This window comes from Hyperoodon ampullatus (genome assembly GCF_949752795.1).
Source record: "Hyperoodon ampullatus genome assembly, chromosome: 19".
Taxonomy (NCBI): Eukaryota; Metazoa; Chordata; class Mammalia; order Artiodactyla; family Ziphiidae; genus Hyperoodon; species Hyperoodon ampullatus.
In genome coordinates, this window is record NC_136932.1 from 18,821,398 (window position 1) to 18,845,886 (window position 24,489).

Genomic DNA, 24,489 nt, shown 5'->3' on the forward strand with positions numbered 1-24,489 from the left:
TTTAACTTTTCCATGGGAGGAGATCTCAGCAGGAGATCTAGGAAGGCAGGAGTAGAGGTGTCACAGCCTCCCCAGTGTCCTTTGAGGGGCGGCTCACAGATGGCCGGTCTCACCACTTTATCAAGAGGCACCGTCAGGGGTCAAGAGGTCATTTTTCATCCAAACTCCCCTCCAGGCCCCTGCCCTGGCTCAATGGGAAACAGAAGAACCACCTGGCAGTGAGCTGGGCCAGTGCCACAAGTGTCTCCAGGCCCACAGAGATGAAGTCCACAACAGATGGCATCAGGGCTGTCTGACGCGTGAAGAGGCCCCAGGAACCCGAGTCTCAGGGCAGAGCCATCTCTGAGGAGGAGAAGTCTTACCCAGGAAGGCTGGCGCTGGCCCAGGTAAGGGTCACTCGGCCGCCTCCCCCACTCGCGGCAGCTAAACACAGACTGTCCAGAAGGAAAACATTTGGGGCACTCTTCACCTGCAAGAGGAGGTGGGCAGGCTGGGAGGGCCTGAGCGAGGCCCTTTGGGCACATAGGAGAGGTGACCCACTCCCTCTGTCGGAAGCCAAGAATGGCTGGAGGAAGCATTGAATTGCAAAGAGAAGTTCATGACACATTTACCAGGGAAGAGAGAAGCCGGGTGCGACACGCCTCCACGTTATCTTTTTAAGGGTGACGGAGGGCAGCCTATCCAGAAGGCTCGGCAGATGGAGGAAGATCTGTATTTTACAGAAGACTGTTTTGTGTCTCCTGGGCCGTCAGACGGGTCCTCCTGTTTCAGGTGAACTAAAACGTTTGCTCAGTGTCATGGTTTCTACCAGTAGGAGGATCGAAAAAGGAGAAATACGCTGGTCTTGAAGGCTGGGCCGCCTGTCTCCGCCTGGTGGACTGCTGGAGAGTTCTTACAGGCTGTGGACTGTTGCCTGGCGCAGGGGTGACTCGATGCTGGGCGGGTGGTAGGTGGTGGTGGTGGGGGACGACCTCAGCAAAGGCAGGAGACTTCCGGGAGGAGAAGACACAGTGAGCGGCATCCCCAGCCTCAGGTCCCTTTAGTCACCCATCCGCCAGCGTGCTGCGGGGGCCTGGGGTGTGGCCAGAGGCACCAGTAGAACCTACAGGATCAAAGGTAGAGCAGGTGGACCAGGCACCACCCTGGGGGCAGCCGTGCACGTCTGCCCTACTGTCACAAAGTCTCCTTCACAGCGGAACGTGCAGAGGGACAGGGAGAAACAACCACTGAGGCTGACCAGGAGGTGTAATCCCGCTGTCCCCTGAGGTCCTGCTCCCAAGGGAGTGACCGCACTCAACGTTCCATCTCCTCAGGTCAGGTCTGCACCAGGTTTCGTCAAACAAGAAGCCAGTGAACTGGCATTTTAGGAAATCGAGGACTGAAGTTTATGCATATCCGTGCTTGTGCTTTTGCACTTCTATTTGTTTATTTTACATTCTGACAATCCCTCAGTTTCTTAGCAAAGTTCTTTCCGAGATGGTCCCACTGGCTCAGGGTTGCCCAGAAGAGGCATGTTGTTTTCTCTGGTTAGGACATCACTTAGGGCAGCTAGGGGCCCCGGCTGAAGCAGCAGAGGGTGGCGTTGGGTACAGAGCAAATTCCTGAGAGCAGCCTAAGGGAGGTCACCAGGACTGCAGGCTCCTTCCCACTCGGGCCGTCCAGAAGCCTCTTAAAGTTAGACTGGGCCAGACACCTGTCCCAGGCCTCCTAGGCTACATGGGCCTCAGCAGCCGAGCGCTGTGCTTACCTGTAAGTGATTTGAGCATCTGCCGGGGGGCTCCGGCGGGATCTTGATTTCATCAGGTGACATGTTCCGGACTCTTTCAGAAAAGGAGGCTGTGGAAAGAACAGAGAAGAATCCTGTGGGTGGGTGGGAGGGTTAGGGTGGGGGACAGACATGGACAATAACCCCCCCACAAAAAAGGCCGATAAAACATTTTCGAGGAGGGATACACATTATGAAACAGTAGAACAGGGTGTTTGGAGTAGCACTACGAGAGGGTACATGTGAGCTGAGATCAAATGACCAGAAGGAGCCGGCACGTGCCAACCCAGGGGAAGAGAAGGTCAGGCAGAGGGCACGAGCATAAAGATGGTGTGTGGCCACATCACAGCAGTTCACCCACGAAAGGCTATGTCCTGGGGTGCGCTGGTGGATGTTTAACACCCAGCTGGGAGGCGGGGAGGGGCACAGCCACGACCTGCAGCATCTGCCCATTTCTGTGGTGTAAATTCTCCCCATGGCTAATGTCAAGCTACCAATGTGAAGTCGCTGAACTTCAGGCTGGGAAGAGATGTGCACACCGCTGGCTCATAACGTGACCAGCTCCAGCCCCCCAGGGGCTCTGCCCCTGAAACACCCTCCCAGAATTCCAGAAACTCAGAGTTGCTTGGTGCCATCCTTCTCACCTCAGGCTCTCCTACCCAGGCTACAGGAGCAGCTCAGGGTTCCCTAGGCTTCGGGACTCAAAGCACTCAATACTGCCTTGTGCATAAATGACATTTACAAAAGGACCTGTTGGTTATTAGCTTAGGGCCCTTTAATGTCTTTTAAATTTAATTAATTAATTAATTAATTTTTGGCTGCAATGGGTCTTCGTTGCTGGGCGCGGGCTTTCTCTAGTTGTGGCGAGCAGCGGCTACTCTTCGTCCCGGTGCGCAGGCTTCTCACTGTGGTGGCTTCTCTTGTTGCGGAGCTCGGGCTCTAGGCGCACGGGCTCAGTAGTTGTGGCGCACAGGCTTAGCTGCTCTGTGGCATGGGGAATCTTCCTGGACCAGGGCTCGAACCTGTGTCCGCTGCACTGGCAGGCAGATTCTTAACCACTGCGCCACCTGGGTAGTCCACGGCCCTTTAATAGTAAACCAATCAACCCGCTCCTGGTCCACTTCGTTCTTGGGAACAAAAGGTCTGATTCTGAAGTGAAGAACCACAACTCCCAGGGGGCGATTCCCTTGGAGATCTGCCCCTGCCCACCCAAGCTTCTCTCTCTCCACTCCCCTCCGTGCTGCCTCTGGCCACCCTTGCGACTGCAGAGTCGTGCTCTGGATCACTCAGACAATGCGCTCTTTGTTGTAAGATTCTGTATGTGCTTTTAAAACGTTCTCTCATGAAAAGGACTATACAGTGAGCAAACAGCAGGCGGAGCGGGGTGGGGCAGGATGAAGGCAAAGAATGCACAATCCAGCACCAGTGACACCCGGCAAGTACTTACTGGGTACCCACCGTGTGCCTGGCCCCAGGCGAGACTTCTTAGCCCCAAGTGGCTGCCTGGACTGCCTGGGGATGGCCTAGCGAGTCTTCCCCTTCTCTCCCAAGGCTGGGTTATTATTTTCTTAGTAGATAAGGTGCTTTGATTTCTGCTTCGAGCTTCACTAGTCTCAGCTGCTGCCAAAGGAGCCTGCACACACTGTAAACACGGAGGCTGGGGCCCAAGCCCAGGGACAGTCTCCTAACCTGGACACATGTGCCGATTCTCACTGTCGGTGGATTCTCACTGGACCTGCCCCAGGGAAGAGAGCACTAGATCTGCCATTTTGGGTGAAGGGAAGAGGACAGAGACTGGGTGACATATCCTGCTGTGGACTGACACACCAGTGCAGCCCGGGAGCAGTTTTCACCACAGAACCATGTGCTGCTCTTTGCCCAGCACCCTCCTTCTGTCTCCTGTCTCCTGAAGCAAGGGACACCCAGATCTGGCAGGAGTTCAATCTCATCCTGACTTCCTCCTTCCTCCCAGCTCTGGGAGAGGCAGGAGGTCTAAGCCTGAGGCTCAAGCAGGCTGCAGAGGCCAGCTGAGAGTGGAATCAGCTGGGGTGTGCTGGGGTGTGCTGGTTCTCGCATTTCATAAGCATCAGCAACAAAAGCAGGGAGGGCTGGGGCAGGCTTTGGGCCCACGGCAAAGAGGGTTAAGGCTTCCCTGGGGTGGAGAGTGTATGTGTGCATGTGACAGAGAGATAAAGAGTGCCCTCTGGCATTTGCCAGGAAAGCCTTTTGGAAAAACAGGGTGTGGCACTGCTGCCATTAGCAACCCAGCCACACTTGGGCTCAAATAGTATACAGTGTGACAGGGAGAGGGAGAGCCCCTCCTGAGCTCGTGGGCTTGGAACTGGGCTAGGAATGAGAAAATTCCTCGGGAGTAGCTGGCAAATGAAGGGATACATTCAGGAAACTCGATAAAAGTTTACCTCACAGATTTCAGGAGCAATCTTTCTGTGATTCTGTCTTCCCTAAGTCTCGAAATGAATCGAAAGCAGAAGACATCAGACCCACATATATGGCTATTGAGCAGCCAGCCTCAAACCATTTTCCCTGGAAACACATTGAGATGTGTATCCAGGCACATGGGGGCAGCTCGTGTCTGTGGCTGCTCCAGGTCTGCTTGGGGTGTTCTAGGCAGGCAGCCATACTCAGGATCTGAGAAGCCTGCCGTCAGCATGATTCACCCCAGGTGCGTGCCCAAGTCCCAAAACAGTGCCGGTATCCATAGTTGCCAGGTATAAATCTGCAAAGGAGCAGCTAGTCAGCTGGGCTTCTGTAATGGCAGGAGTAAAGGGATGCCTGGCAGGTGTTGTGGGGCTGGAAGCAGGAGGCAGTGGAGTGTCTCTCTGGCTCACTAGAGACCCAACTGGCTTACCACCCAGGGCCACTGTTCCAGGCCCACCCACGGGGCACCGGTGGGGCAACTGGAGGGGATGGCAGGACGCCCACGCTCAGCTCTGTCAGGCAGCTACAGCGCTGGGGAGCTCTGGGCCAGCTTCTCTGCTTTCCTTTGCTCCATTAAACCTGGGGCTGTCTATACATATGAAAACGCTGCCCACACCAGCAGAGCAACCCAAGTCCTACATCCAGAGGCATGAATAAAAGGAGCTGGGAAAAAAAAAAAGGAGCCGAGAGCCTCCCTGGTGGTGCAGTGGTTGGGAGTCTGCCTGCCAGTGCAGGGGACACGGGTTCGAGCCCTGGTCTGGGAGGATCCCACATGCTGCGGAGCAACTGGGCCCGTGAGCCACAACTACTGAGCCTGCGCGTCTGGAGCCTGTGCTCTGCAACGGGAGGCCGCGACAGTGAGAGGCCCAGGCACCACGATGAAGAGTGGCCCCCGCTCGCCGCAACTGGAGAAAGCCCTCGCACAGAAATGAAGACCCAAAACACAGCCAAAAATAAATAAATAAATAAATAAATAAATAAATAAAAGGTAATGTGAGGTTCTTTTAAAAAAAAAGTCTAAGAACTTTATTTAAAAAAAAACAAACAAAACACTATGGGAAGTTTAAGAAACTAGACGAAAAAACAAGCAAACAAACAAAAAAGCAACAGAAAAACCCTCAACAAACTGTGATTCCATTTGTATCAATGGTTCTCAACCGGGGCAGTTCTGCCCCCCAAGGCAACATCTGGCAGTGTCTGGAAACATTTTTCGTTGTCCTATCTGGCAGGACGAGGGGGTTGCGATTGGCACCTAGTGGGCAGAGACCAGGGATGCTGCTAAAACACTGTACAGTGCACAGGCCAGGCCCCCACTGCAAAGAATTATCCAGCCCGAAATGTCAATCGTGCCGAGGCCAACAAATCCTGATTTATAAGAAATCCTAAAAAAGACAAAACTACAGTGAAGCAAGTAGATCACTGCTCGCCTGAGGCTGAGGGAGGAAATGTCTGCAAGGGGCGGGCTACAGGGGAACACTCTGGAGTCACGGAAATGTTCTACGTCACGGCTGTGGTGGGAGTTAACACTAAAAGCTGACGAATCTTACTCTATGCAAGTTACCCCTCAACAAAGCTACTTTCAAAAAGTGACAAGGAGAGGAAAAGTGAAAGCTGGTTGTGGAAGAAGTCGGGCTGACATGGCTGGTGCCCACACGCATTCCACCGCTCACCAAGCGCTGCCAGCAGGAGTGGAGGGCGCTGCCTTGCTGGGCTCCTGGGCAGGCGCCTCTGACCCCACGCCCCCACCCCCAGCGTCCTGGGGGTGAACAGCAGGGACCGGAGGCGAGAGGAGGCCGAGGCTCCAGTCCATCACCCACTCGGGGAAGGCCACGGGCTGCCTGGTGAGGCTGTGCTCTGTTCTCTCTGCCCATGAAGCCGACTGGGCCACCCCTACAGCATCATTTTGCAAGAGCAAACTCTAAGGTTTTAGGAAATTTTGGGTTTTTATGGGGTAGGAAAGACTCATACCCCACTCATCAGAAAGCTCGGGGATAAAGGCAGGATCCCACTGAGCACGTGGGTTGCTCAGTGTGGTCACGCTGCTACCCAGTCCTTCCTCAGAAGACAAATATAATGAACAATTTTCAGTTCTTTCAGTCCGGAAAACCAGAATGGGTCCCTATCTCCCATCACCGGTGAAGGGATCCTATCCGGAGAAAGGTCAGGTTGGAGGGGCTGCAGGAAGCAGCATTTCCAGGCGGAGTCCGGGGCTTCCCAGGGCAGAGTAAGCACGTCTCAAAGGCTCTGTCTGGAAGCAGAGAAGCGGGCTCTGCAGGCCGCCTGAGAAGCAGGAACCCGCTTTGTGAAGACAAGTGGAGCAGGCGGAGAGAGACAGAGAGAGACGGGCACAGTCGCCACAGGGAGGGAGGGCCAATCCCCCCGCCGTGAGGCCGGGCCAGGCGCTGGGAGAGCCCTCGCAAAGTCCGCGGCCAAACTGAAGGAGCCGAGAGGCTTCCTAAAAGGATTAAGAGGCTGAGGTTAACACGGAACTGGGATGACACGTGTGTCATTTTCCAGAACTGTAACCGCCCTGGCCAGTCACACAAAGGGCCCCAGACCCCAGGGCTGTGAGGCGTGTTCCCTCCTGGGGACAGAGCAGGGTGCCAGCAGAGGCCACATGTTTGCTCCTTGAGCCCGTGAATATGCCAGCAGAGGGGGCTGTGGGGGTACAAGGCCGGAGGACGGACGCAGGGCACGAGGGGAACGAGCTCCCAGCTGAAGGGGGCCCTGAATCCCTCTTGACAACGCTGGCCACTGACCAAAGCGCAGTGAAACGCACCATGAATCTGACTGTCAAAGAAGAATTGTTCCCTGGGTGCCTTATCCAGACGTCTTAGAAAATGCCAAAGGCCCTGTGAGAGCGGCAGAGCAGCTGCCTTGGCCGAAGCAGAGAGAAGCCGCCTGCGTGGCTGGAAGCCAGTTGGCTCTGGGTGAGGCTCCCCACCCCACCCCCACCAGGATACTCACCAACTAATTCCTGGGGGTCTCGCTTTTCTACGTCTGGGTTATCCTGCAACAGAACAACAGAAACACAGGGAGTAAGCCCGGGCCTCCTGACCCGCAGTCACTCTCCTCACTGACACCACTCAGGAGTTTTAAGGAAGGAGAAAAGGTGAAAGCACCGTAAAGAGCCCCGAGAGTGAGCGGACACTTTGGGGGATCCTGGGACCCCTGCACCTCCGAATACCCCTTCTTCCTTCATCAGAGCAGCAGGGATGCTCCAGACACCTGCTTCAGTCTCTCCTCCACGGCCTCCAGCAGTGACCAGTACCCCTAACGCTGAGGAGAGCAAACACCAGCCATGCGACAGCTGACCACCTGGACCCTGCTCGCTGCCCTCCCCGGGCCCGGCCAGCCGCCCCAGAACACCAGCGCCTCCAGCTGGTGCCCAGGAAGCAAGAGGTGGCTACTTTACAACACGCGAATCGCAAGACCAAAACGCAAAAGACTGCTCCCAAGAGATTTTTCGTACTCTCAGTTTCAGCAAAGAGAGGCTTTATCGCAAGGGGGCAGCTCATGGAACCCGGGGGCAGGCAGGCAGCGGGCCTTCAACAAGTCACGGCACTGGCCCCAAGAAGGCCTGGCTTGGAGGCAGCCTCGCTCTGGCTCTTGCTGGCCCACCTGTCAGCTCTCCTTACGTTGGCTCACAGCCTGGCCAAAGAAAAGCTTTCTCTGACCCTTCCTGCAAACCCGTCCCCAGCACCCACTCCCACACATCCTTCAGTTCTGGCGGCGTGCAGAGCCCTAGGAGCAGAGGTTTCTCATTGGACTGCTCTGGACTTGCTCTGGATTTCACTGCTCAGAGCAAATGCTTCATCTAAACCAAATCAGCCCGAAGAAGGCACCATCCCAGCTGTGGTCACACACCTGGGCACCTTGGGGAGGAAGGCCTTTCTGCCCCAAATGCACAGTGGCAGGAATGTACCTGTTTTCCCCATTTCTGGGGAAACCGAGCCCCTCAAACACAGTTAGGTCAGGGGTCTCAAGTGCCATAAGACGGTAATGATCACAGTGGCAGAAGCTGTGCTCGTGAGATTGTTGGATCTCACGCCCCCCCCGCCCCCCCGCCTCTGGCTGGTGAGGGAGGAGATAAGACAGTAAAAACTCTGGACCCGATGGGCACATGGAAACGGCCGTGGAGCTCTGTGCGCTCCGCTGACACGAAGCAACGTTACACTGAGGTGACGTCTCAGAAGGGAAGGGGCAGGAAGACGCCACCCCCACCCCAGGCTCCACACCAAGACCAGAGCAGCAGTTCTTAGCCCCCTTCTCCAAAAAGTCCCTCCTGGCTCTGGGACAGGTCAAAACCCCCTCATTCTTCGGCACACTGCAGTTATTCATTCGACCTGGACAGGCATAATGCCCAGGCCAGGCTGCTTAGCAAACGTCTCCTCCAGCCACCCGCCCCCTGCTGATCAGGTGGGCAAAGCGGAGGCGCACCCAAGGGCTGCCGTGCCAAATTCAGGCTGGTTATCCATCAGCTGCTCTCCAGAGAGAGCCGGTCTCCACGGGTCCCACAACCGTCCCTTTGTAGCTGTGACTCTGGAAGAACCAATGTTAAAGAGCAGGGCAGTAACAAAACGTTGGACTGTAAAAGTTCCTTACATGTCCCCTCTAGGGGACAGCTTTCTGGGTGCTAATTGTGGGAAAGCATCAGTTGGGTACCTCCTTCCTCCCCTCCTGGGCCATTTGGCTGGTCGTACAGGACTGACCCATTAATTCTTCAAAGGCCCCCTAGAGCTCTTTCCCAAAGCACTGCCCCAGCCCCTTTCGTGGCCAAAATGGAGAGCAGCGAAGAAAGAGGCAAGATATCCACGTGGGAATTCAGCCGCGTCTGCTCCAGAGGCACAGGAAGTTAGTTGCCAAACAGGCAGCTTCTCTTCAAAGGGGAAAGTACTTGTTCACACCAGGGGCTCCTCGGAGAGATGAAAGGGTGTGAGGCTCCCTGGGGCTCTCCTGTGCCCCAGCGAAGGGAGGGGGAGGGGTGGGGAGAGGTGGGTATTCCTGCGTCTCACAAGCCCCTGGCCTGGCTTAGCTGAGGTCTGTTTAGTCACGTCTCTGGGAGAAAAAGAAATGATCGGGCAAAGTCACAAACAGGAAGTTCTCTCCACTTCTTTCAGTCTTTCCTTTTCTGGCTTGGCTCCTCATTTCCCCCCAAGTTTATCTTTCTACACATGCCACAAAACAAAAAAATTAACTGGGTAGTTGGTTTCAATCTGCCAACTAGTCTAGTCTCTGGTTTACTGCCCTCACAGGGTGCGCGCGCGCGCGCACACACACACACACACGGACAGAAGGGGCCGGGTAGTGCCCAGAGTGCACCCCAAGTCCCCTGGAGCTATGGCCTCTTATTCAATCCCAAACCCAGCAATCACAGAGAGAAGTCCCACCCCCACCTTCCCAGCAGCGAATCAAGCTCCACACTATCCCCAAGCAAAGTATCGACCAATGGACCATGGACCCAACTGTGAGAAGATTCTCCTGAAAGCTAAACATATAAATGAGTCTCCACAGACTGGAAGCCCTACAATTCTGCACAAAGGTCTCCTGGAAAGACTTTGGAATCTGTCATTGTTCAGATCCCCCATTCGTGTCACATGTACCCGTGTGACTCCTAAGGCCCTGGAGAATCAAACAATGGGACTCTGTGACTCCTGGTGGCCACATCTTGTTACGCTTTAGAATGGAATTCCTCTGCCCTCTGATGTGAACAAGCTGGTTGTGGGCCTGCTGAGCTCCTGGGCACGTGGTGTGGTACCAAGGTGCCCGGAAGAAGAAAGCCGACGACACGGTACTTCCGGATCCTAAAGCAGCCTAACCCCCCGACCCCCTGCCCTGACCCTGAGAAGAAGGGCTTGGCTCTGCCCCACAACAAAGGGCCTGAGCCACAGCATCACACATGCTCTTGGAATGGAGGTGGGTGCAGGACTTCAAGTGATGCTGAAGAAACCCCAGCAAGGAAGGAGAGTCGGGGTGCCCAGTGAGACCCCTGAAGACAGGGGTCCAATACCCCAAAGATGCTTTTTAGAACCATTTATGCTCAACTGTCCATTGAGGCAAGTTTCATCCAATGAAAGCAGGCTTGCGGGGAGGAGAGGGGGGTCCACATTCAAGACAAAGACCCAGAGAGACAGTCACGCCTCGGATACCAGGAATTCAGCACAAAAATGAACAATGTTCCCCACGATAGTTATTTCGGAAGCCAGCCATGGTGTCAGAAAAAACAACGGATGAAGTATTTAAAAGGACAGAGCTAAGGAGATGGAAGGTTCACACCATTAAACTGCCAGTAGTTCAAGAAACTGGTTTTACAAAACCTGTTATAGAGAGTCTCAGTATGTCCTTAAAGAGGCAGAAAGGGAGCAGCAAAGCAGATACAAGTAAAAAGCAACAAGAACCCACTGTTCCCTTTCTTCCCCCAAAGCGGTGTTTCCGAAGGCACACAGGACACCTGCCCTGACTTGCGTGAATCCACCCTCCCTGGCCTCCAGGTGGATATTCAGTTCTTCAAAGAAATGAACTCAGCCTGGAGATCTATTTACCAGACAGCTGGATGTCTGCGTCAGCCCGGAGGCATGAAGCCCACAGCCCAGAGACCTGGCCAGACCTGGACGTGACAGCACACGCCCCTCAGACACAGCAGGCTGAGCGCTTTTCTTGCCTAGGAGAGCATCTCACATAGCAGTTCCTAGGAGAAAATACCAGGTAAACGGTTTCTGCTCTCTAGTTCAAGTCCAATTAAGACACAATGAAAAACAAAGCAAAACAAAATCCGCATCTTCCTAAGAAGCCTAGTGAGAAGACGGGAAAGGGAGGGGAGGAAAGAGAGCTCTGAGGCCTCTTCTTCAGACTCTCTGCACCCCTCCAACCTCCCTGGGCTTCACTTCAGTCCCACCGACCAGGGCACGAGTGGCTGCTGCGGGCTGGGGGTCGTCCCTGGAGGACTGTGGTCTGAACCCAACACCGCCGACTTCTTAATCAACTGTGGCTGAGATGTGGAAGAATCTAACGGCCATGGCAGGGGCCTTGTCCTCAGGAATTACAGAATCTGAAATGTGGTTCCCCCTGCAGAGAATATAAAAGTCCGGCCACCGGCAAAACTATGACTGGAGCAGAGGAAGGAAGGAAAAACAATATGGCTCCAAGAAGCGGGACAAGCTGCCATGTGAGCTGGGAGGATTTACTCAGCAGAGGAGTAGCAGCTTCTGGTGGGGAGAATGGAGGTTTATTTACAGCCAACAATGCTTCATCAACCCTTCCTGGAACCAGCCCCACCAAGTGCACTCAAAGGTCCGGCGTCCAACTTGAGACAAAGCAATGTAGCTTCCGGCAGCTGGATTCTGCCAAACCTCAATGTCGCCTTTTCTCCCCAGTTCTGGGAGCATTAGGCACAGAGAAAGCAGAAACAGAGGGCAAAGGGTAGCCTCTCCCCGCTCCAGGGAAAAGAATGCTACAGACTTATGTTTTCTGTTGGATGATGTAATCCTGGATCTTAAAAGTAGGGGGCAGCTGGGGAGGCAGATTAGCAAAACAAAGCCTCCCAAATCTTCTGTCCTCTCAGACCTGGGGCTGCCCCAGGAGTTATAACGCCCTAATGACATCTCACTTCATGAGCAGGGTACCCACTTAAAAATGAAACCTCACTGTGGCCTGAGGCGCCCGGGGCTCCCTGCCGGCCATTTCAGCACCCTCCCCCAACCTGGATCCTGGCAAAGCTGCTCCCTGGATCACCCCCTCCCCACTCCTGCCTAGTAAGCCCCATTCAGACTAAAGACTTTGGTTCAAGGAAGCTTTCCTCCACCACACCCGCATCCAGCCGAGACATCTGCCCTATTCTGTGCTCTCACTGTCTTATTTACCACTGTGTTCCCAGCACCTGCAATAGTCAGTGCCCTGCCCACAACAGGTGCTCAAACACTGATGATAGACAAACAGACACACACACTTTCTCCCTCTCTCTCTCCTTTCTAATCGGTTAACTGCCCAGTGGTCAGTTTTTCTTCAGTCCAGTTTAGGGTTTCAAAGCCACCATCACCTGTAGTGCATTAACCCCCAGACTCCAAACCTGTTCAAGTCCAGAGTTAATTTCAATTTCAATGTGTGGACTCGATATAACAAAGGGAGGCCATTGTCGGGCTTCCCTGGTGGCGCAGTGGTTGAGAGTCCGCCTGCCGATGCAGGGGACATGGGTTCATGCCCCGGTCCGGGAAGATCCCACATGCCGCGGAGCGGCTGGGCCCGTGAGCCATGGCCGCTGAGTCTGCACGTCCGGAGCCTGTGCTCCGCAATGGGAGAGGCCACAACAGTGAGAGGCCTGCGTACCGCAAAAAAAAAAAAAAAAAAAAGAAAGGGAGGCCAGTGGAGGAGCTAAATAAAGGGGCTAGAGCTGCAATAAAGGTTGATATGGGACAAGCAGGAAGGTGTGCATGTGGAGGCACCAATGCTGAATTTTAAAAAAAACCTTAAATCTGCCTTGTTGCTCCTAATCTTAAGACAAAAAAGAATTACCGTATAGTTCATTTATTTATTCCACAAATAACTTATCAAGCATTTATCACGTACCAGGCAATGGGCCAAATACTGGGCATGTGGAATGAACAAAATTCAGTCTAGGAGAATAATCTTAGGTATCACGCTAAGCACTTCAGTGAAAGGTCTCATTGAATTCTCATAACAGGCTCACGAAATTGTGGGCAGACAACCCTGCTGCTTCAGAAGCCACTGGTGTGCCTAGGAAGCCCTCCTGAAAGCTTCAAGCTGATGGTCAAATGAGGTTTTCTGAGGCACATGTGAGTCACTGCAGGTTGCCAAGAAAGCAGCAATTCTGGAACTTTTGTTGAGATACCTCCAAGCTCCAGAATAAAATTACTGTCGTTTGACAGACACTGTTGGGGGCGTGGATCGAGAGTGGCAGTAACCCAAGACTTAGTGGAAGTCACTGAACCCAGTGCCGCGTGGGGGACAGCCCACCCGTGGCACAAATGCCTGGTGTGGGTTGTTCTACCCACACACCCAGGAGAGCCCTGGAGAAAGCCCATCACCAGCACATTTCCTTCGGCTGTATCCTGTTGGTCAGGATTGGGCCACTGCCACGGCAGGCTGCCTGCCTGCAGATGGAAACACTCAACTTATCACAAAAATGGGCGGAAGTTGGTGGGGCCACTTTGGATGCGATGGACTCGCCTTCAGTCCCAGCTCATTGCCGGGAAGGCTCAGCTCCCCAAGCAGAGAGGTTTCTACAGGAAAAGCATTAAACAGGCATCTGCCAAGACAAACTAAGCCAGGTCTAGAGCTGGCCTTGTAGACTGAAGCAAAGGAGGGGAAGGGGAGAGGAACAGTCTCTCTCTCTGAAAATCCTGTCTCCAGTGATGCCCACATGCTTAGCATGGCGCTGATGCTCTGTCACGTGGAACCAACCAGAATTCACGTGAAGGCAAAGCTCTGGCTGGAGCCACTTCTGAAGGGGAGACTTTATTATCTGACTATTACGAGCGTAACCACAGATTTGATTCAAGACCCCTGAAGACCCTGAGTTTCTTGAAAGCTGTAGATGCTTAGAGAGGGCCATTCCATTTCTCTCTCTCCCGCCCAGGGTGTCAGGTGGGCTGTGCCTGGGCAGAGAGGTTACCTCACGTCAAGGATTTGAGTCAAGTCCTCAGTGGTGAGGCCAGGCTGCACTTTCTTCTTAAGGGTTTTCCACAAAAACAGTGTCTCTATGCTTTGAGTTGGAGAGCTTGGAGCCAGACAAGGACAAAGAAGTCAGCTTTGTGAGGCTGAGGACAGCAAAGCGAAGTTTCTGAGACACACCTCAACAGCGCCACCCAATTACGAAAGCATTACCTTGCCTGGGGGGTCAACTGCCAAGCTGCAATGTTAGATTAACATGGGGCAAAAAGCAGTGAGATGCCAGAAAGCCAGGAGTGTGGACATGCACACTGGTCCTCACGGTACATACTGGTAGGAAGAGAATTAACTATCTACTGGGCCAGAGGGAACGCCAGAATCTTTAAGGCACTGCTTAGGGAAAATTTAGTTTTCAATTGTATCCCAATGTTAAGAATACAAACGAGTAAAATCCTGTCAAATCCAGAAATCACACAGTAGCATCTCAAGGGACATGGATTGAAACACAGAACGAAGGTGAGAAGTGCTGGATCCCTAAAGACAGGCAGCTTGCCTTCTGCATCATAAATTTCAAACAGATAAATCATCACTGGGGAAGGCCCCAGCCACACCTTGGTTAGTAATCCGTGGCATGTAGTTCCGTAGGGAAGGAAGTCTGTCAGGGCTTGCAAGGCTGATGGGCAGGCGGACCGGGGCACGTAGCGGCTCCTGGGATGGAGAACCGCACAGGGGTGGGGTGGGGCTTCTGGGGCTTCAGCTGACTGGGAGCGAGTGCAGTCAAGAAGGCCCTGATGGCAGCTGCGGTGCAGCCAAGAGTAGGGGTTAGAGGGAGAATAATGGTCCTTCTTGCTTTTGCAGGAGACCACAACTTCCAGCAATCACAACATTTCTCCCAGCGGTGTTTAGCTACAGATATAGCCAGGCCTTCTTCAGAAGGTGGCAAGACAAAGGACCTATCTTGGGTTTCTTTCAATCTGGACAAGACAGCTACTTCCACAGCCTGCCCTGTCTCTGTCTTTCTGTCTGCTGCTCAGATCAGATCACCACCCAGACAGACTTGTAGACCCCAGCCTGGGGTGGGTGGGTTCTCCCCAGTATGGAAATTCTATGTCACTCACTCTGCAAGGGCAACCCCCACCTTAATGAAGACCAGGCCTAAAGAAGGGCACGTGGCTATTCACTGCGGTGAGAGCAAGGAAATGCCAATGTTAAATAGGCCTGGGTATTTTCAACAGTTCAAAGGCCTAATTACAATAGCCAGAAGTTAAGAGTGGATGGCCCATCTGTTGCATATTGGCTGAGTGCAGCTTTTTCCATAAATTTTGCACACACATATGCACTAAATTGAGTGGCTGTCTAGCAGTCACAGGCGAGATGTTCCACTGAATGTTCAGTTGTTCCCAGGGGATTTCTGGGCTGTTGCCAGGATTCTGTAGCCTGTAATCTGGTTGGTTATCTCTTTGTAAATGTACATATAACTCAATCACAATAAATATATAGTATTTTCAAAATTCAAAAAAAAAAAAAAAAAAAAAGAGTGGATGGCTCACAAACCAGCAATGGTCAAGGGCCATTTCCTTCTCTGGTCCTAGGTGAGTCATGCTGTCATTTTTTTTTTCTAATAAGCACTCAAAGGATCATGGGGTATGGGGGGTGCAGAACATGGGGGGCAGATAGGAAAATAAAACCAAGATGGAGGGACCAAGCATATACTCTCCCTCTCATACTCAAAACAGAACTCAGTAAAAGCTAACATACATTATTCAAGTCTCATAATAACCCCATGAAGCAGATTTTATTATTTCCATTTTACAGACGAGCAAACTGAAGCAAAATACAATGACGCAGTTTCTTGCCCAATAAATGGCAATGTTGGAATTCAAGCTCCAGCCTGACTCCAAAGCCTAGAAATACCACTTCCCAACTTCTCACCTCCTCCCTTGAGACCAGGAGGCTGTGAATAGTCAGTTTCTTCGAAGCCCTTGGTTCAACCATTGGGGAAGCCAACATCGAAGACCAAGGAGGTAAAATTCCTCTCCAGGAATGACTCCATAGCAGATCAGAGGCAAAGCAGGTGTTAAACCCTTGACTTAAGGGGAAGACGGCCAGAACTATTACCTTTTAACTGTAACGATCAGGGGAAAGAGCTCAAGAATCCATGGTGCCCCAGTGAGTAATGTCTGAGTTGACTTGAACGGAAGACAAGGTCCTGAGGACTTAATCATATACACAGTGGGTGCTGCCACCCCTGTCCTTGGCCTAGAGATTTCCTGGGGGCTTACAGAAAATATGCTACCAAAACCCGAATCCTACTAAGCCAGCCTCACTTACTGGGTGAACAATCCTGCAGACTTCCAATGAGAACTCAAATTTTAAAGAATGAGTTCTTTCTTTTGACTTGTGTAAAGAGCACGGCACATTTCCTGTCCATCAGGGAATCTCATTGGAAAGAAATTGCCTACATAACACTTTATTCGATAACAGTTACAAAAATATATTCACATTTTGCTACTATAACGTGCCGTTTTTAGATTTTATTTTAGCTAGCTGAATATATGAGAAGAACTAAGGGAAGTGATGTGAAGTGTGTTGCTACTGACTGGTATTACTACTAGAACAAAAGCTGGTGAATCTCAATCTTTTCTTCATCATTCCCCATTTGGAGGTATTTAGAAAATTACAAAAAAAATCTTTCCTACAGCAGTTTTATTGAGATATAACCCACCACTTAATTCTGAAGTGTTATTTTTTCATTTGTGTCATGCTATTATATAATTACCCAGACTATAGCAACACTGAAGATGTTTATAATACAAATGAGAACAAAACTGGATACAAAATATATAAGCTATTATACAGGTGAACCTAAAAAGATGGAAGAATGAAAATGGCTGCACTGTTAGGATCATGGAATTAGGTGATTTTTTTTCTTTTCTTAAATATTCAATCTTGCTTCTCTAATAGTCTGACAATAAAATATGCACAATATAAAAACAACAAAACCCTGACAAGGTAACCACTAGAAAAAGTGCTTTATGACCCTTTCCGTGTCAAAGACCTCTAAGAAAAGGTCGAAGTTTAAGCTCTAACAAGATAACCTTTGCTGTCCCATCCTGAAAAATAATTCTCAATAGAACATTCCTCAAGTGAGGGTTCCCCAGAAGCTCACCAAGCAAAGGCACACAACGACCCATCTCCACTGGCTGGAAAGGGCCTTGGTTCCTCTGCTGCACCCCACAACCTGCCCTCTGACGTAGCCTTCAGGACGACTAGAACCCTTGCTGCTTGTCTGTGAAAAGCTTAGCATCTCCTTTTCCGATTCCAGAGTCCTGGAGGTATAGCAAACACACCCAAAGCCCAAAGCGGAAAACATTTTGCTCTGCATGGATCCTGCGGAAGCTGGCAGCCTCTCCCCTTACGCGGCCAATGAGAATGGCTGGCATGCTCCTGAAAGTTCTTCCTAGAATCAGTTGTCAACAACAGACTCCTGTTGTGGAAACAAGCTCCTCGGGCTGTTTTCGGTCTCCAGATCTTTGAGTCTGACATTTTAAAAGATCAGTGATAGTGCTGGGTCGGGGCGGGGGGGTGGGGGGCACGGGGAAGGGCTGGAGAGGAGAGGAAGTTTGGGAAATACCGAGTCAGTTCTTCCCGAGGCAGATCCTTCATCTAAACTTTGAGTCAATTAACAACACATGGCGATGAAGACACTCGACCTTCTTGAGGGAATTCAGGTGTGTATGTGCAGTCACCGAAGGCAGAGACCCATTCACCACGCTGAGCCAGGCCTCCAGGGGAGGGTGAGCGAGGACTTCACCAAGCCCCACCGCTCTGGGACTCTAAGACTATCTACCAGCGCAGTTCCCAAGCTCTCCATCAAGGCCCCCCAGGCACCCCCCAAAGGTGCCCGTGATATATAAAAATTTCAAGGGAAACAGCATTACTTGACATCTGTCAGATACCACACTAATTTATGTATTATTTTTTTCAAGTGGCTACTAAATTGTGAGGACACGGATGCTGACTGCAGGCAGCAAATTACTTAATAAACAGTATTGTTAGGTCATTTCTTGTGGCCTAGGAGTTTTGTGAAAACTTCCTGTGATACCAAGGGTGCCGTGAACTGAGAAACTGTGGCAACTTCTGACCTCCAGGATGAGGGCGTAGAATCAGACTGTGTTTGGGTGAGAAGGCTGAGTACTGCTCACAGCTGCATCTTAGGCTGAGAAAAACTTGTTCCTACACGTTCTCTCCTATCACTGCCACAATCACCTGGAACAGTGGGTATCACGGCCCTGACTTCAGCGGAGCTGAGCACAGTTTAAGTTATGTGCCTGTTGGCCACAGCTGGAGGGCAGCCGAGCCAGCGCTCAACCCAGGTCTTCTGACTCCAAACCCACTAGACCGGCTCTGAGTTGTGAACTCCACATTTCTGCACTACTTTTGGGCTCGAAGGATTTTTTTAATGCTTTCTTTGAGCTGGGGTTGTACACGCCTTTTAAAAAATGCTGGCATAACTTTTGCCCCACCCAATGTCACCTCTTTGACCCAGAGACACTTTTATTTTGACAGATGTTTGCTCCTTGGGCCGAGAGGATTCTTTCCCTGGGTCAAAGCCTGGACCACAGTGCCTCAGGGGGCCGGCCATCCCGCCCCGCACCGGGAAGCCGGGCCTCCCAGTTAGCTTGGCAATGGGCTGCTCCAGCTTGCCCGTGCCAGCTCATCAGTGCCCGTGTTTGTTTGCAAAGGAAGAGTGTGTCAGGGACAGTGAGTGAGTGGAAATACCTTTATCCACGGGAACTGTGGGAGTGGGGAAAAAAACAAACAGTGGGAAAAGTTCTAGGGCAACTGAGGTAAAACAAGGACAAAGGAGAGTGGTGAAAAGGGAAGCTCACAGGCCGAGGGCAAACAGGTGGAGGAAACACTTGAGCCTTCGGGCCCCTGTCCCTGTGGTAAGGAGCTGGACAGACGACTGCCACTCCTAGTCTGACTTTTTCTAGGACAGCAGTGCCACCTTCTGCTGAGTAACTGACACATCTGAGTCAGGCTGCTTACTGAAGAGATCAGAAAGTTGAAGTCAGAGAACAAGATACGGTGGAATAGAAATGCTGAAGCACTGTTTCCTGTGGGACACTCTGCCACGTCCTCCAGCTCCTTTTCCCTAGTTTAGGGCAAACTCAGCAACCCCAGGGCCCGATCCCTGCCGCCCTGGGCTGACGGATCAGGACCAAAGGCTCCCTACGGGGGGGGGGGTCTGGAGTTCTCATCTCGTCCTCAAATTCCCAAATATGGGACTTGGCACTCATAGGTAAACCCAAACATCAGAGTGATAAAAAATAAGGGCAATTTCCAGTCTTTGTACTCTACATTTGTACTTCCTAAAGTCAAGAGATGATAAAGTTGGAGAATACTCAACTTTGCTTATCCACAATGCCAAGTCCTTTCCCAAGAAACACCCTGGGGGTTTTAGTCCAACCCCACCCTCACATTTCTTTTAGGACATTTGTTCCTGAAAAGGCCAGAAACAGAGAGTTCACTGCCGCCTGTGGCACCTCGACTCACTTCTGGCCAGAGACGAAAGGCAGCTCTTCGTTATGCGAAGGCGAACATCTCCCCGTTGCTTCGAGTGCCACACGGGGCTGCCACCGCCCTTCCCTCACCAGACCTGCAAACAGCAGACAGAACTGCCAGCTCTTCCCCAGTCTTCCCATTCCCAGCTCCTTAACTTTTCCCCACGTGACGTGGCTTTAAGTCTCCTCACCTCTGCTCTCCTTGGAGCATAGTCCGGGTTAAAATGCAGAATCCAATACTCCAAAACAGGCCCGGCGACATGTATGACCAGCCTGGGAAGCGTGCTGAGGGGGCACTGGTCGTCGCAACTAACGCCACTGAATGCAGACGGGCCAGACGCCAGTAAGCTAAGTATTCGTTACATTTACTCAGTGAATCCTCACAAAACAAACGAGGCAGGTTTTATTATGCGGCCTCGTCGTTCTCCAGATGCTCTACTGCCTCCAATACGGCTCAAGACCCCATAAGGCTAACAGCACAATGGACAGGTACAGGGCAATGAAAGCAGCTATCAAATAGTTAATTAATATTACCAACCCAAGATTTTTGTTTTTGAAGAACAGGAGTTCTTGAAGTTGATCTGTGGACCCCTGGGGGGTCTGCAAGGTCAAAACTATTTGTGTAATACTAAGACATTATTTGCCCTTTCGCTGTGTTACATTTACAGGGGCAACAACGGGTAAACTTCTTGGCCCTTTAGAATAAATCAAGGCAGCGGCACCAAATTTAGCAGTAGTCATACTCTCGGTTTAAAAAAAAAAAGCAAATTTCACTTAAGAATATCCTTGACGAAGCAGTAAAAATGATTCATCTTCATCACTGAGTACATTTTAACATTTTGTGTAACTGAGTTACAAGCTGAACTAGCTGTTTTCTTCATGGAATATCACTTTTACTTGAAAGAATAACTGACAAACTATGGTTATTCAGACTTATATAGCTGGCAGGCATTTTCTTAACAACAAAGCCCGTCACTTCAGGGAAAACTCTCATGGTATTTACTGGCAATGATAAAATTCAAGTCCTCAAGCAAAAATTAGAATCTGGGAAAATACGTACTTCCCACTGTGAGCATGACAACTTTCTGATACTTAATGGCTTGTCTGATGAGATCAGAAATGTCACTAACAAGTAAGATTTTTTTTGGACACTACAGAACAAAATGTGTCAACATTTAGGAGACCTTCATAACTCGGTGAGCCAACATTGTCCAAATCACTAGTGTCTGACGATGTAATATCATGTATGGGCAAAAGAGCCATTTAAAGTGTGAGAGACCTGTGGATTGAAGTGAAGCAGAGTCCAAAAAGTTCATTGATTCACATTCTTGTTGCAACTAACCTTTAGGAAACTACCACCTGTTGAGTTATGATGAAGCATCAAACATCCACAAGTACTTGAAGGGCTACCAAAATACTCTCCTCCTGGGCTTCCCTGGTGGCGCAGTGGTTGAGAGTCCACCTGCCGATGCAGGGGACACGGGTTCGTGCCCCGGTCCGGGAAGATCCCACATGCCGCGGAGCAGCTGGGCCCGTGAGCCATGGCCGCTGAGCCTGCGCGTCCGGAGCCTGTGCTCCGCAACGGGAGAGGTCACAGCAGTGAGAGGCCCGCGTACCGCAAAAAAAAACCCAAAAAACTCTCCTCTTTCCAACGACCTGTCTGTATGAAGCAAGAGTTTTTCGAATTCTTCAACCAAAATAACATGTTGCAATAGACTGAACACAGAAGCAGTTATGAGAACCTAGCTGCCTATTCACCTAGACATTAGACATTAAGGAGACTTGTAAAATGGTAAAACAATGCCATTTTTTGTTCTAACTTTTGTTTTGGAAATGATAATTTCTCATAAAAACATTATTTATGTGAATATGTAATAGGTTTGTTATTTTAAAATATACAAATATTTAAAACATCAAGAGATAAAAACAAAATGAACAAAAGTTTTTTGGGATCCTAGTTTTTAATTGTGTAAAGAAACGAAAATGTTTTGAGACCCGCTATAGTAAAAAATTAAAAGCAGATCTTAAAAAGCCAAAGTAGGAAGGAGTGCCATCTAGTGAAAACAGAGTTATGACATCAATTCATTTGCTAACAAAATAAATGACACTTCCAGTGACATATCCTATTGTTAGAAACTTCACATACTGAAGGCAGAAATATGCAAAATTAAGGGCTTAGAATACAAAAGTATTGTTAAATATCAACTGAAATAAAACTTAAATGTGCCAGAAGAGTTCCGGAATAGAGGGAGGTTTGAGAAGGGTTTGAGGCAGAGGCTGAAACCCGAAGACAGTGTGATACCAGCTCAGGCAGGAGAGGAAGTCAGGGCCAGGACGAAGCATGGGGAGCACACAAAACTCATGCTGGGGACACCGTTTCTAGTCCTTGGAGATGCCACGAGGACTTGGTCTTTCTGTCCCCCTGGTGGGCCTCTGCTAGCTACTGGGGACCAGAGGACGTCTGAGCTGGAGAACTCCATCTGACCCCCTCTATGCTCACCCCCCAAAAGAACTACATCAAGTTACTCTGAGGGCTGGATTTTGTGTTCTCATTTCTGAGGGCTCCCTAACAGGAAGAGAAATTGTTCCTTGAGGACTTTTCAATTCACAGATTGGAAATTCAAACGACTGAATGAAATACAGTAACGCACATCAGTCAACCTCCATGTGGGACCAAGAAAGGGGAGGCTGAACACAAAAAGACATTAACCAACTTCCCCATCCTACCCCCTCTCTTTTTTGGCTGTTCTTCCTCTCTCGTACAGGCATGTCATTCTCAGGGGATTTGCTGTATTCCAGAAGGGGTGACAGTTAAGGGCATGCACCCTGCTCTCCAGCCAACTTCCCCAGGAGGCTTCAGCTTCAGGCGAAGGCTGGCAGCTGTACACATAAAGGCTCCAGGTCCCACAAATCCTCCTTTCTGTCCACAACTGAAGCCCTGACTTGGCGACCCCCAAGGCTTATTTTATGCACAGGCTCCAAGGCCCAAATACCCCAAATACCAAGACAGAAGATGGACACTAACACTACTGACCATTTTCTTTCTGTGAGCCCAAGCAGAGCTTGACGGTCCTTGATGCAGGCCACGGGTCTACCCTCCTGCTAGTAATGCTTGGCCAGGTTCTGAAGCCTGCATTCCTCACTAGGCACAGGAAGGAGCTGGCATTTGTGGTTTGTAGGACATTTCTTTTTTCTCCTGCATACTGGTGCCTAAACGTTCTTTCTTGGTAAAATTTCTTATCTGCATCATCCGCAGCTCTTCCTGGGTTTATTTCAATGGTTGTGCACAGTTCTAGCCAATCACAAAATCAGCTCAAATTTGGAACACCTCATGCTATATTTCTGGATATACCCCTGCTTTACCTTATAATTGGGGATAGTTTTCTTAAATTCCACTAGGACACCTTAAAGGCCTCAGCTGGTTTTAAAGCAGTTTTTAGACACAAAATTTGGTCCCTATTCCCCAGGCCCAGAGTGATGGAATTACTCTTTTTCTTTGAAAAAAAAAAAGTTTGTCCCCCAAAGAATGCTTCCTCAACAGGCATATTTGTATTAGTGCCCAGCACACAGTACCCAACACTGCGGGGGCAGGGTGGTGGTGGTGGTGGGGTAGTGGGGGTGGTGGGCGTGCGTGTGTGTGTGTGTGTGTGTGTGTGTGTGAGTGAGCCTTAACCTTCATCACGATGGGGTCAAGGATATGCAAATTACTCTCAGCTGCTACTGGGGTGGAACTAGAAGAAGAAATGACTAAGTTGTTTCAAAACAAACCATTCTGTGTGGTTTACCCGAGAGTGGAAGGGCACAAGCCTGGAAAAACAAGGCTTAGGCTCAGCATCCCCCATAGCTGGGAGAGGTCTCATTTCGTCTGGCTCTCTATGGCCCTTCTTCACGTCTAGACGACTAAAGAGAGCCCATGGTACACGAGGCAGCCCTTATGGCTTCCTGATACTAAAAACATTCCCACATCTAACCCACCTGCAGGGGCAGTGACCCCCCAGAGCCCACCTGGATTCGGAGCAGAGGTGGGTTGCTGCACTTAGCCAAGCCTCTCACCTTGGCTGCGAGGCTGGAAATCGAGCTGCCTCAGGACAGTCCAGGGTAGTCTCCAGGCTTCTCTCCCCCAACTTACACATGGTTACACAGTATGTTAGTGAGACAGATCTTGACCAGACACACGAACTGAGCCATATTGTTAAAAATGCCTTGTTCGTATCCAGCCACCCCACCACAGCCAACACCAAATACCTTTGGGTCATCAGCCTCAGGTTTTTCAGTCTCTGAATCGTCATCTTCCTACAAGACAAAGAATTTAGAGGATTAAGCTTAAAGGACTGGGCCTGAGGTTCTCACATGCATAACAGGGTTTGGAGCAAATCTACCCAGCTTGGGTTGTCCCACCAAGAACCCCTCCCCTACCATATGACCCAGGCTCTAGAGAAAGAGAAGGGGAAAAAGAGATGTTCAGTGGTGGGGGGGAACAACATCAGCAGCTCAAAGTTGTTATGCCAGCAGTGCCATAGCCTATATTAATGAAAATGCCTGAGATTAAAAACCACAAACACAAAAATGGAGAAAGGTGGCAATATGCTTGAGAAAAGAATAAGATCAGGCGCCACAGGATAAAATAGGAATGGCGTTTCCAATGAAGTATCGGTGATTTCAAACCAGGTGTGAGTCTTTTTTTCCTTCTTTGCCTTTCATGTACACAAATACATCAGACTCAGAGCTCCCATAACATTGTTTGCCCCTGGAGTGCCATGACCCCCACACACTATACCCCAGCGCTTCAACCAGCAACACCTGCGCCAACATGAACAGTAGGAAGGTAGGCATCAAACGACCAGGGCGAGTGAGCCGGGAAAGGCAGGACTGAAGGGCAATGCCCAGCCTGTCCTGGGTCCCAGCTGAGTGGGCCCTGCCTCCATGCAAGCGTTCACAGAACTGCCGGTGACCCGTTCCATCCAGCCTTGTTCCCTATCCAAAGGGCCTGCCTGACACAAAGCACCACGTGGGCAAGGCATTTTCCAAAGTGTGCCCCGACCTCACCCAAGCTAGCCCACCATTCCACTAAATGCTACCTGTTAGGTAGCTATA

General features: G+C 50.7%; 1 protein-coding gene across 2 annotated transcripts in view; it reads right to left on the reverse strand.

Moving 5' to 3' along the window:
- SAP30BP (SAP30 binding protein) overlaps nt 1-24,489 on the reverse strand; it is a gene marked incomplete at its 5' end in the record, with an annotated part of 34,425 nt that overhangs the window by 6,463 nt on the left and 3,473 nt on the right. The window contains 3 exons of one of the 2 annotated variants that reach the window (XM_079725743.1): nt 1,748-1,836; nt 7,172-7,214; nt 23,641-23,688. In XM_079725743.1, coding sequence (XP_079581869.1) covers nt 1,748-1,836; nt 7,172-7,214; nt 23,641-23,688 — 180 coding nt within the window. The remainder of the gene's footprint in view (nt 1-1,747; nt 1,837-7,171; nt 7,215-23,640; nt 23,689-24,489) is intronic. The other variant, XM_079725744.1, reaches the window with a different exon arrangement.